The sequence below is a fragment of the Euleptes europaea genome, chromosome 13 (genome assembly GCF_029931775.1).
Source record: "Euleptes europaea isolate rEulEur1 chromosome 13, rEulEur1.hap1, whole genome shotgun sequence".
Lineage (NCBI taxonomy): Eukaryota > Metazoa > Chordata > Lepidosauria > Squamata > Sphaerodactylidae > Euleptes > Euleptes europaea.
The window spans coordinates 60,190,493-60,203,952 of record NC_079324.1 but is presented as its reverse complement, the minus strand read 5'-3'; the positions used below and the strand labels follow the sequence as shown (position 1 = coordinate 60,203,952).

The 13,460-nt window shown below is 47.2% G+C and overlaps 1 protein-coding gene across 1 annotated transcript in view; it reads right to left on the bottom strand.

Annotated features, from left to right (window-relative positions):
• SBNO1 (strawberry notch homolog 1) overlaps positions 1–1,933 on the bottom strand; it is a 35,137-nt gene extending 33,204 nt beyond the window's left edge. The window contains exons 1-3 of the mRNA XM_056859383.1: positions 1,814–1,933; positions 965–1,066; positions 109–418 (exon numbers count right to left, since the gene is read on the bottom strand). Coding sequence (XP_056715361.1) covers positions 109–418; positions 965–1,066; positions 1,814–1,933 — 532 coding nt within the window. The remainder of the gene's footprint in view (positions 1–108; positions 419–964; positions 1,067–1,813) is intronic.
• Between the last annotated feature and the right edge of the window lie 11,527 nt (positions 1,934–13,460).

Here is a 13,460-nt window from a genome sequence, read left to right as displayed (position 1 = left end):
CATCTAGTATAAACACAATGTACACCTACTTTATTCAGATGCCACTCTGTAAAAGCCTCCACCCCAAGAAATAAAACAGCCCATCCCTATCAGTGATTAGGCACTTACTGGCAGCTGTGGCAACTGGCTGAGCAATGTTAGGCGGTGGCTTCAGCTTCATCAGTTCATTAAGACTATTATTTTTCAGCAGGTCTTTCAGCTGTATCTGGTCCTTAGAGGCTGCAGAGGTCAGAGCATTCCGTACTGCTGGCGCTGCGACAGAGGGGCGGGTAGTGGTGCTGGTCTGTATAATTTTTGCTACAGTAATCGTCTGCCTGGTAGTGGTCACAGGTGTGGTTTTTGTCATTACTATTGTAGTCCCCAGAGTTGGGAGCTGGTTTATCTGATTCAATACAAAGGTTGTGGTAGATGGCGGTTGCTGCACCAACAGAAAACATGGTGTTTGTTGTTTTCAGGAGAATAGCACACACAGTACATGTTTTTAGTATACAATAGTTACCTTTGAACATTCGGGGATTTATGATTACAGTATTTTCAAATTTAACCTTGGTAAATTTTACAGAGCTAAATAAACGGCTTGAAAACTTGCCCTCAAAACGTCCTCATTCAAGCTGTTAATTTTTGACCAAAATTTCCCTAAGTTGGGTTTTTATTTTTGAAGTGGAAAAGGAGAAATCTGCTGTGAAAAAAGTACCTACTGTGAAGAAGCATATAGCTGTACAAAATGCAGAAGTAATGCACCTGGCAACGCTGCACAATTACAAGCAGGGAGCCATTTGCTTTTGAGGGGACTTGATACCCCCTGAGTATATGACCTTGAAAGCTGTATATACTTTCCACAAGAAGCTGCCATGTACATCCTTCTGTTCTACATAATCTTTGAATTTTAATTTTAAGCTATAATTTTCTTATGGGCAATAGAGACGAGCAAAGAAGTCCTGTGGCACCTTAAGAACTTGCTTACCCTGATGTTCAACACAGTTGAAGATGGGGTCTGTGGTTCTGCTTTAACAGCAACTGCTGCTTCAGTCTCCAAGCCCAGTTCTAATGCATTAAGTGGTACTGACTAAGGAAGGGATGGTCAAAGTTACATGGGTAATACAGCTTGGAAAGAAGCTTCCGTTAATACAAGCTTGCTTTTTAACATTAGACATATCTCAGCAAAGGTGCTTTGTACATTTCTATACAGAAAATATACACAAAATGCCCCATCCAGCGAGACTCATGCTTCAACGTGCCTCAAGCCAAACAAAGGAAAAACAATGATAACTAACTCTGTGACTAGATGTAAAATATGGGTGATAGCGGGTAGATGTGTGCAAACTGCAGGCCGCCACGGTTAGCCAAAATCATTGACCACAAAGTCACCAATGTCATATCAAATTCTTAGACTTTGCAGTTGACAGTAATATTAACAGGCAAAATTGCAAAGAATTACATTTTTACAAGAGAAAATTGCCAGGAATATCACACCAAATAAATCAATCTTGCTTTAAGGTTAAGACAAGTGCGTAGCCGGGAAAAAAGTCTGTTTCCTTGAGCCTGCTATTATCACCAGTTGGATGCAAAGATGATGTATGGTAAGATGTGACATTTGTGAACATATCAGCATCAGCCCTGATTCTATACTAGCCATATAGCTTCAATGAACAAGACCGTGCTCAGTGTTAATATATATTTGCAATAAACAGTTATTAAAATACCCAAATTTCCCTTTCTTAACTAATCAGCCAACAATTTCAGCAGCACGTTTCAAGAGATGAAAATCAAGGCTTCCCAATGTTATGATTAGCAAAAGTTATGATTTTTCAACCTGCTGAACAGCTGGAGTCGCAAGACCCATATCTGTAGAATCGATGTCAAACAGATCATTTGGACTGATTCCACTCTCACTCAAAGCAGCAAGCAACAGATCCTGTCCTGGCTCCACCATTTCTGAAATAAAGCATATTACAGACATGTGAGTAAGCTGTAACAACTACTTATACTAAAAAAAATCTGAAGTAAACATTTCTTCCAATTGCTCTTTTTCATAAATGTGTATGGAGCTTTGATACCTACAAGATGCTTTTACAACTATTGTTCTCTTAACATTGGAAAAATACAGAACATTATGCATAAAGTACCCATGGCACTGAATATGTTGGATGAAAGTCTCTGATCTATGGAATTATGTTAAGGGTTGTACTTCCTGTTAGGTAATCACCGTCAGCTTGTCACCCTTTTAGCCAAGTGCCTATTTAAGGCCAGGACTTCGACATGTTACTATGTATGCAACAGTCAGATTTGGATGAAAAAGTCTGACATCAGTTCACAGTAAGGATCACTACACATTCCTTTTTAGCAGTCACTTCATTTGGCAGGTGAAGTAGCACTATAGCATCTCTAGTACACACTATGGTACAGTCAGCTCCCTGTACCTTGGTCTTCCCACTAGTCTTCTGAACAGAGGAGACGTAGGCAGAATTGTGCCATATAGCATGGTTAATGGACACTCCCACTCTTATGCAAGAACACTATGAACTCCTGCTCTCTGTGCCACCTGTAGCACCCATGACAGGCTGACCACTACCCCCCTCCCGGTCAGAATTGTAAAATGGCTGCAGATTGCTTAAGGGGGTTACTGCACTTTGTATTCCCAGCGATGTATTAAGAGTTTGAAAATGTTGTAAAAAACATCGCTTTAAAAGGGTTTTTGGATACCACGGCTTATAAATGGTTGGAAGACGTCTTCACAGCTAAAGGGGCCAAACAAAGTGCAAACGTTTTTATAACGTTTTCAAACTCTTAATACATCGCTGGGAATACAAGTGTGGTAACAGCCTAAGATTCACTTCCAGTACTTTACTACTTCTTATTTATACAGAAGTCATGGGATTGGTTTGCTTTATTGCAACGTTCATTGAACGTGTAAAACATTAACTATATAGGATGGGGCATTGGTGTTCTTATTTTGCTGATGGTCACTGTTAGCAAGAACAGAGAACCAATGCTACATTCTATTCAAATGCTATAAGCTGACCCTATTCAATGTTATCTAAATGATGCTGGACACCAGTTGCTTTTCTTTACTGCAATAACAGTATCTGAATAGTCCTTTCACTGTTCACTGCTAATAGCATGTCCCAGGCTGGATGGTACACATCCTATCTTAAAATGCATTCCTTTGTGGTAATGAGACAACCCTATTCAACAACCCTATAGCTTCAGAGGGTGGCCATGCTCGTCTGCAGTAGAACAGCTAGAGTCCAGCAGCATCTCAGAGCCTAACAAGATTTTTAGAGTGTAAGCTTTGAAAGTCATTTGACGAAGGAAGCTTTGAATCTCAAAAAGCATACACCCCGAAAATCCAGTCGGTCTCTTAAGGTGCTACTGGACTTGACTCTAGCAACCCTACCCAAGGCAAAATTACCAAAAAAGCAACACTGAAATACCCCATCCATAGAACAGTGAAAGAAACTTTCCTCAGAGGTACAGAGATCAGAAGGTTACAATGGAGCAAATCATTTTACAATAGCTGTATCTGGAAGCTGTTAATGTTACAGATCCAGCAAACTACGGCTCAAATGGTTCAATGCAACACAATAGCAACCTTTCTGATAAAAAAGTCTGACAATGGAACATAGGCACTAAAGGGGGTTGCATGCAATTCACCATTAATCTACTATTCATTTCTCTCACAGGCAGACAGGAAGCAGAAAATTAGAGGAAAGATAAATTTGATCAAAATTTGCACAGTGATGATTTCAATATGCAACCCATATTTACAGTACAGTAAATCACAGGTTTACTGTGATTACTCAATAAAGGAAGCCACAGCCTTCAATTTGCAACATCTGAGCAAGGCTGTCAAAGTTAGGACATTTTGGAGGACTTTCATTCATAGGGCCACCATGAGTCGGAAGCGACTTGACGGCACTTAACACACACACACACACACACACACACAAATCACGGGTCAAGGATAAAGCACACACATGGTAAAACCAGTTCAAGATATACTCCCCCCCCCCCAAATCACACTGGTTGTACTTAAGATTTTAAATTTAATAGGTAAGCACCACTTATCTATAGTCAGGCATAATTTACTTGAGGGGAAGGGGTGAATATAAATATTAAATCTCACAAAATACAAGGTAAGTTAAAAAATGTAACAACAGTTCTGGGCACACAAAGCTATGCCAGCAAGCATCCAACAACTCCGCTAGCAATCTGTTCACAAACAGCACACTGATTAAGCTTACAAAGATAAATTATGCCTTGAGTCTTTCACAAATGTATGCATCCCATTCAATCCTGACCTTAAAACACTTTAAGATTTGAGTATCCTTCTAGAAATGTACTACTGCTGTGAGTTAGTCTCCTATATAAACACGTGTGCAGGACATAAACTTCCGGGTTGAGCTAAAAGTGACTACATAATTCTCTACTTGCTCCTGATTCAAAAAATCCCTTTAAAACAGCTCCTGGGAGACTAACAAGACACATGAGAACTAACAGATCATACAAAGCTTCTCGTTTCAGGGGTTTCTTTTAACAAATGCTTTATATTTTACAGTAGAAGAACCGAGTTTGTTTGCCAAAGAGATAAGGAAAAACCGGCTGGAAACATTAGGGAACAAAAGGCATTTCTGCTCCGTCAGCCAGGAGAAACTGCAGTTTTTTCCACCCTCCTCCCCTTATGTTTTAGGGGCTGCGATTATCTTCAGTGTTCGCCCACCCAACAAGGCAGCCACAAAGCTTTCTGCATCCTTTTACAAAAAGCTCTACTAGCTCAAGCTTGCAATGCATTTCACGCAAAGAAGGGACGTATAATTGCCAGCTCACTGAAGGAGCTCCATTCGCAAGCACGCTGCTGCCCTCGGCAAACTGCAGTGAAGTTTCCTCTGATCTTCCTTTGCTGAGGCATCCTGGGCGCAGAACATGCCACACCAACCACAAACTGAGCTCCGCAGCAGAGGCATGCTCTTGCTTGCGCACCACGGCTGTGATCCCATGGCATGTTTACATGGGAGACCCACTGATACCAAGGGGATTTACTCCTGCATAAACACACTTAGAACCTAGCACGGCCAGATAACAGATCGTCAGTAAGAGCCCAGGCAAAAAACTGAAAGACCTCTCTTCCCCATTGATACTAAAATTCAAATTTTTCCAGGGAGCATACGCGGATCTTTTTTTAAAAAAGCATAGTTGCAAAGCAACATATACACTAACAGTGCTACATAAACAAACAGAAACAGGTCAGCTACCACGTTGCCACTATCTGCTCCCCGGTTGTGTAGGACAGGATGCTCAATAGGAATGACTGGTCAGATGAACCACGGATCCTGCCCAGTGGGAAAAGGGGAGGCAAAGAGCACCGCCTCTCAATCTTGTGCATGGCACAATATTGTAGCAGAGCTCAGGAAGGAGATAAACCATATAGAGGAAAATCCTTGCACTGATAGGAAATGGGGGAGGGGGGAGAGAATTAAGGCAGCAGCCCACCCCCACCAAGGCTGCTCGGAGGGCAGAAAAGAGACTCAACGTTCGTGAGATAGGAGACTCATAGGGTTGGAAGGGACCACCAGGATCATCTAGTCCAACCCCCTGCACAATGCAGGAAATGCACAACTACCCCCACGGACCCCTACTCCACGTCCAGAAGATGGCCACGGTGCCCTCCCTCTCATGAACTGCCTATAGTTATAGATGACAGATGGCCATCTAGCCTCTTCTTAAAAACCTCCAGGGAAGGAGAGCCCACCACCTCCCGAGGAAGCCTGTTCCACTGAGGAACCGCTCTCACCGTCAGAAAACTCTTCCTAATGTCTAGACGGAAATTCTTTCGAGTTAACAGTTGAGAATCTCAATTGCCTTCCCATTCGTTTTTCGACAGCCGGCGTGCAAGGCTGGGGGGGGGGGGCTGCCTGATTGGAAAGGCTGGCGCGCGTGAGTGGGGGGGGGGAGGAGGAGGAGGAGGAAAGAAACCGAAAGCCCTTTTTCTCCTCTGTTCCTTCTCTCGCACAGAGAAAGCAAAATAAATAAATAAATAAATAAATAAATAATAAATCCCACCCCCGGGTGAGTGGCGAAAAGGGTTGCAACCGCCCCATTGGAGGATGCCGAGGTTCGCTTCTGGGCGAAGGGATGCGGATGAGAGAGGCGCAACCCCCACCCACCCTTGCACCCCCCCACCCGGTCGCCGCGCGCACCAAAATACGGCAACGCACTAAAGGCGAGGCGCTGCTATCACCACGCTCGCGGTGGGGGTGGGGGAGGAAGAAGAGGGCGGGGGGTCTCCCGGGGAGACAGGGCCAGGCCCTCGGCACCGGGGGAGGAGGCTGCCGACCGCAGCAGCTCCGGATACCCCGCGCTTCTCTGCCCGCAAACCGGCGCGGGGGAGGGGGTGGGGTTTGGAAACCAGGACCGCCGAGCCCGAAGCGGCTCTGCCTCAGCGCTGGGTCTCTCCTCTCCTCCCCCGGTACTCCGTGAGGAGGGTTTTTTATTTATCTGTAAGGAGCCGCGGCCGGCGGGCTGACTCACTCTGGCCGTCCTCCGGGCGCCGCCCGCCGTCGCTCCTCCGTCCGCCGCTTTCTAACTCGCCGCCGCCATCTTTGCTCTTCCCTCCCTCCCCTCTTGAGGGGGAGGGGGGAGGAAAGCGGGCGGCGGGTGACGCCGCGGAGCCGCGTGACCCCGGCGCCTGCCCCGCCCTCCTGTTGCCGGGCAGCGCGCGCTTGCAGCCACGTGACCCGGCCGACGACACACGCGCACTGCGCTTTCCTTGCCTTCCCGCACCTTGAGGAAACGAGAGCGCTCGCCGCCCCCCCCCCCGCGCACGCGCGTTCGTTCTCTCCGGCCTCCGTTCCTCGAGGCCGCCCGCCATAGGCTTCGCCGCGTCACGTGCCCCGGCATCCGGCGGATCGTTCGTCGTCTCGCTGATCACGTGGCTCGCCGCTTTGTTGGTTTTTTTTCCCCCCGTCGCCCTTCTTACCTCTGAAAAAAGGGGGGAACAAGAAAAAGATATGGAGAGGCGCCGAGAAGGATCCCGTCGACCGAGCATTCCCGGCTGGAGCAACCCCATAACTGCCTTCTCAGGCTCAGACGCAAACATAGGCCCGGTTTTCCGTTGGGAGGGGCAAGGAGAGGAGGTCGAGGAGAACACCGTTGGGAGTCACGTGATAAGGCAATTAAAATGGCGGCGCTGACGTCTTAACGTAAGGAGGTCGCCCGTACGACCAACCTTCGTAAAAAATTGTCGACCGGTGCATGATGGGAAAGAGGGGCCTGAAGGAAGGAGCCATAATAGAGAGGTCAAATCGTACGATGCTGCGCAGGCGCGCTTCCTTTTTCACGTGAGGAGCGCCGGCAGCCACTAACAAAGCTGTTGTCCTGGGCGTCTAACGTGTGCTAGTGAGCATGCGCAGTGTTGCAAGTGAAGACCCGAACTTTGCCCTTGGTTTGACATGCAATGAAATGTCCCTACTCACGGCAATAGAGTACAAAATCGCCTCCCAGTGCAGTTCTTGGCTGTAATCATGGCATACGCCTCTTGTTGTTTGCTTTCATCTCCTATGATGTTTATTTCAAATTGATTTTACTAATCCGGTCAATGAGAAAATGTACATGTTGGGGACACCATGCTGTTGAAATTACACACACTGTATAGTTTGCAATGAGTTATACTGCAAATGTGGATGGATGTCTTACAGGGCAAAACTCTCAATAAAAAGTGACTTGCAAACCAAGAGGAAGGGAAGAGAATTATGTAACACTTTCTTGAGGTCGGACTTTGTTTTGGAGTTAGTTGCCTTGTGTCTTGTAAGTCAGGATATAACTATATGTATACATTTTATTTATTTTCAGTTACAAGCCCATGACATAACAGTCTTGGCCTGAGACATACCTAACTAATCTTGCACCCTAGGCATGAATATAAAATTACGCCCTCTGTACTTTCATTGTCGTATTTTTGGTAAAAAGGTAAATACATAAATAACAAGAACAATAATAACACAACATTTCTTTTTAGTCATGAGATATTTTTTCTGCCCTCCTCAGCTTTGCTTGTCTGAGAAAAGTGCGTTGCTTGCCCTCTTATCTTGGACATCACAAATCACTCTATTTCCACCCTGACATAGTAGTCCCTGCAGCCAAACACATCACAATGAGTAGCCGTGTTAGTCTGTCTGTAGCAGTAGAAAAGAGCAAGAGTCTAGTAGCACCTCAGAAATTAACAACAGTTCTGGCAGTGTATGAGCCTTCGTGAGCCACAGCTCACTTCTGATACAGCTAGAATGTGGCTATTGATCCTCAAGTAGAGAAGAGTTAATTAGACACACAATGGCAGTGTAAATGTCAACAGCAAGTAAATGACATTAGGAGGCGTGATTGGATTAGGTGTGATAAGCAGCCAAACAGTTTGCGACAATATAATAACAAAATCCGTATCAGCTAGCAAAATAGGAGTTGGTTTTTATATGCCAACTTTCTCTACCACTTAAGGAAGAATCAAGCTGGCTTACAATCACCTTCCCCTTCCCACAACAGACACCCTGTGAGGTAGGTGGGGCTGAGGGAGTCTGACTAGCCCAAGGTCACACAGCTGGCTTCATGTGGAGGAGTGAGGGAACAAGCCCAGTTCACCAGATTAGCCTCCACCACTCATGTGGAGAAGTAGGGGATCTTGGGCAAGTTACAGCTCCGTTAGAGCTCTCTCAGCCCCAGCTCCCTCACAGGGTGCCTGTTGTGGGGAGGGGAAGGGGATTGTAAGCGAGTTTGAGTCTCCCTTAAGTGGTACAGAAAGTCGGCATAGAAAAACCAACTCTTTTTCTTCTTCTATTGAAACCACCACGTGCATATTTCTGTGCCATACAAATAAGGTGGCAAGCGCCACCAACAAATGTTCTTTTTCTTTTGTATGATATAAAGTGTTAACCTCTTCTTTCCACTTGATTTGCTGATTTCTTCTTCGCAGGGAGTTTTTAATACAGGGGAGAGTTATAAAATGCTATTTCCCCCTGCAGTATGAAGTGAAGCCCTTCATTCCCTGACCTCAGTTCTCCGCACGTGTGAATCAAGAACCGCGAAGCCATTAGCCGCACAATGTCTCTCGTACACACGTGGCGCAGGGCTTGCAGAGAGGAGGAACAGACGGGAACCCTCCCCTCCAATCACCGCCCGCTCGTCCTTCCCCGCTGACCAATCGGCAGCCAGCGAACGCTCATTTTAAACACTCCTTCCCGGCAGGGTGCGCTGAGCTTCAAGCGTAAAGACGAAGAGGCGGGGCGGTTAACCTACGCGCCAACCAGAGGCTGCGAAGTCGCGAGTAGCAGCTGGATAAACCAATCATGCCCCGAGAAAGACTCAGTTGTATCTTTTTGGAAGCAGTTGGTTAGTCTCAAGAGGCGGGGACAGATTCCCCCCCCAACGGGGAATTGTCAAAAAGGGACTTCCGAAGTAGACGGATTTTAACTTTTGCTCCGCGGGATCATGGCGAAAGGTGATTTGATTTTTTTTCTTGCCTGGGGGGCTCATCACAGGGGAGGGACTTGGAAGCAGGGGAGGGGGGAGAAATGGGGTGCTGTAAGGATGCGACCATTGCATGGTATGGGCTGGAGTGGGAGAACTTGGGGTTAGTTTAAAGGGGGGGGGGAAATCCGGAGAGGGAGGCCGAGATAAGGGGCCAGCTTTGGAAAGGCTCACTGCGAACAGGTTTTGTGGAAGGAGACTTCCAAGCAAGGGGTCCAGTGGAAGGGGGCTTCATCCAGTATTCGCTCATATGCAAGACTAGTATCCCCCCCACGTCAGCAGAAGAAAAAAAGGTCGTCTTACGTTTGCATACAAATTAGTTATGTCAGCTACTAGTTTTCATATGTCTACAATTTTTAAGGGCTGTGGCTCAGAGGTAGAGCATCTGCTTGGCATGCAGAAGGTCCCAGGTTCAATACCCGGCATCTCCAGTTAAAGGGACTAGGCAAGTAGGTGATGTGAAAGACTTTCTCTGCCTGAGACCTTGGAGAGCCGATGCCAGTCAGAGCAGACAATACTGACCTTCATGGACCGAGGGTCTGATTCAGTATAAGGCAGCTTCATGTGTTCATGTGTCTCATATTAAAAGTTGGTTTCGTTTTGAGTTAAATGTGGCAGCTCTGAAGGCAAAGAGAAGGCAATGTTTTTAAGGGGCTACAGTGATGAGATCTCGTGTGGGTAGAGTGCTGGATTAGGATTTGGGAAACCAAGGACTAACTCCCTATTCTGCCACAGAAGATGGCTGGGTGACCGCGGACCAATTGCACTTTCTCAACCAAGGCTACCTAATAGGGTTGTTGTATAGAACAGAATGAGGAGAGGAGAATTGCATACTCTGCTCTGATCTTCATGGAAGAAAAGTGGGATAAAATAAACCAGGTGGTTTCTATTGCCCGATTTTTATAATTGTGAAATTGTAACAGGAGTGTTCAGTTTTGGGCACCACAATTTAAGAAGGATGTAGACAAGCTGGAACGTGTCCAGAGGAGGGCAACAAAGATGGTGAAGTGTCTGGAGACCAAGTCCTATGAGGAAAGGTTGAAGGAGCTGGGTATGTTTAGCCTGAAGAGGAGAAGACTGAGAGGGGATATGATAACCATCTTCAAGTACTTGAAGGGCTCTCATAAGAAGGATGGTGCCGAGTTATTTTCTGTTGCCCCAGAAGGTTGGACCAGAACCAATGGGTTGAAATTAAATCAAAAGAGTTTCTGTCTAGACATTAGGAAGAACTTTCTAACACTTAAGAGCGGTTCCTCAGTGGAACAGGCTTCCTCGGGAGGTGGTAAGCTCTCCTTCCCTGGAGGTTTTTAAGAAAAGGTTCAATGGCCATCTGTCAGCAATGCTGATTCTATGACCTTAGGCAGATGATGAGAGGGAGGGCATCTTGGCCATCTTCTGTGCGTGAAGTAGGGGGTCACTGTGTGTGTGTGTGTGTGTGTGTGTGGGGAAGTAGTTGTGAATTTCCTGCATTGTGCAGGGGGTTGGACTAAATGACCCTGGTGGTCCCTTCCAACCATATGATTCTATGGCATTTAAGTAGAACAATCTGCACAATCCTACACATAATTAAGTTCTGAAATGAGTGCCACGGGACTTGTTTTCTTTCTTCAGCCAAATAATACACATCTCCCTGGCCACAGACATTTCTCAGAAGAGGCAGTGCTTACTGTGTGAACACATTGAACACATGAAGCTGCCTTATACTGAAGCAGACCATCAAGGTCCATCAAAGTCAGTATTGCCTACTCAGACCGGCAGCAGCTCTCCAGGGTCCCAGGCAGAGGTCTTTCATGTCACCTATATTTTTATATTTATATATATTTATATATTCCCAGGGGAATGTTTATATATTCCCCTGGGAATATATAAAGTAGGAGCGATTAGAGGAAATTTGCATTGGGGGAACATTTATAATGGCCTTTGAGTCTCTTGAGAGATGCCGGTCCTCTGATGTGGCCAGCTCCCTTCTCCCCACTAATCCCTGCATTTTTGGGGTGGTGGAGACTCTTTGTATAGTCTCTTAGTAGTAAAGCCAAACACACTTTGTACCTGCTCAGAAGCCTTCCACCAAATGGTCTTCTATGATCCCGAAAGAGCCCTGGCATATAAGGTGCAGGGGGTGGGACCAGGCCCCGGCACCGCTGGGTTTAAATGCTTCCTTGGCCACCCAGCTCCTTGGCTGGCTTTGGGCCAGTCGTTCTCGCTCTCTGCCTGACCTACGACATGGGTTGCTGCGCGGAGGGGGCCCACTGGGAACCCTGGCCTCAGCTCCATGCAAGAACAGCTGGGATAAGAACATAAGAAAGGCCCTGTTGGATCAGACCAAGGCCCATTGAGTCCAGCAGTCTGTTCACACAGTGGCCAACCAGGGGCCTCTAAGAAGCCCCCAAACAAGGCGACTGCAGCAGCATTATCCTGCCTGTGCTCCACAGCACCTCATATAATAGGCATGCTCCTCTGATGCTGGAGAGGATAGGTGTGCATCATGACTAGTATTCAATTTGTATAGTCCTCTGCTCCATGAACATGTCCACTCCCCTCTTCAAGCCTTCCAAGTTGGCAGCCATCACCACATCCTGAGGCAGGGAGTCCCACAATTTAACTATGCGTTGTGTGAAGAAAGACTTCCTTTTGTCTGTTTTGAATCTCTCACCCTCCAGCTTCAGCAGATGACCCTGCGTTCTGGTATTATGCAAGAGGGAGAAAAGCTTCTCCCTGTCCACTCTCTCCATACCATGCCTCATTTTATAGACCTCGGTCATGTCTCCCCTTAACCGCCTTCTTTCCAAGCTATGACCATAAGCAGATGATGTGAGGGAGGGCATCTTGGCCATCCTCTGGGCATGGAGAAGGGGTCACTGGGGGTGTGGGGGGAGAGGTTGATATGAATTTCTTGCAGTGTGCAGGGGGTTGGACTAGATAACCCTGGTGGTCCCTTTCCAACTCTATGAAACAGCCCTAAGCGTTTTGACCGCTCCTCATGGGGCAGCTGCTCTAGCCCTGCTCCCCCGATAATTTTGGCTGCTCTTTTCTGCACCTTTTCAAGCTCTGCAATATCCCTTTTTAGGTGTGGCGCCCAGAACTGCACACAGTATTTATTCCAAGCGTGGTCTCACCATAGATTTGTACAAGGGTACACCTGCGCTGGAGTAGGGTTGCCAACATCCAGGTACTAGCCGGAGATCTCCGTAACAGTGTTATTTCAGCATAGGTATTTATGGGTTTTCCCTGACCTGGATGGCCCAGGCTAGCCTGATCTTGTCAGACCTCAGAAGCTAAGCAGGGTCAGCCCTGGTTAGTATTTGGGTGGGAGACCCCCAAGGAATACCAGGGTTGCTGTGCAGAGGAAGGCACGGGCAAAGCACCTCTGTTAGTCTCTTGCCATGAAAACCCCCAAAAGGGGTCGCCATAAGTTGGCTGCGACTTGACTTTACACACATTTATAGATAATTCACAGTGGGTAGCCGTGTTGTTAGTCTGTCTGCAGTAGTAGAAAAGAGCAAGAGTCCAGTAGCACCTTAAAGACGAACACAAATATTTTCTGGCAGGGTAGGAGCTTTCGTGAGCCACAGCTCACGCTGTGGCTCACGAAAGCTCCTACCCTGCCAGAAAATATTTGTGTTCGTCTTTAAGGTGCTACTGGACTCTTGCTCTTTTCCACTACCCATATTATCGGTTTGCAACCTCCAGGTCCTAGCTGGACATCTCCCGCTGTTACATCTGATCTCCAGCCGACAAGAGATCAGTTCCCCTGGAGCCAAGGGCCGCTTGGGCCATCGGGCTCTATGGCACGGAAGCCCCTCCCCAAGCCCTCCGCAGGCTCCACCCCCCCCCAAAAAAAGCCTCCCGCGGGTGGCGAAGAGGGACCGGGCCGCCCTGCGCCGGAGGCTGCGCCTGGCCCCGGCGCGCGGTCGGTCCTCCCTTCCGGGGCCGGCCCCCTCTCCCGG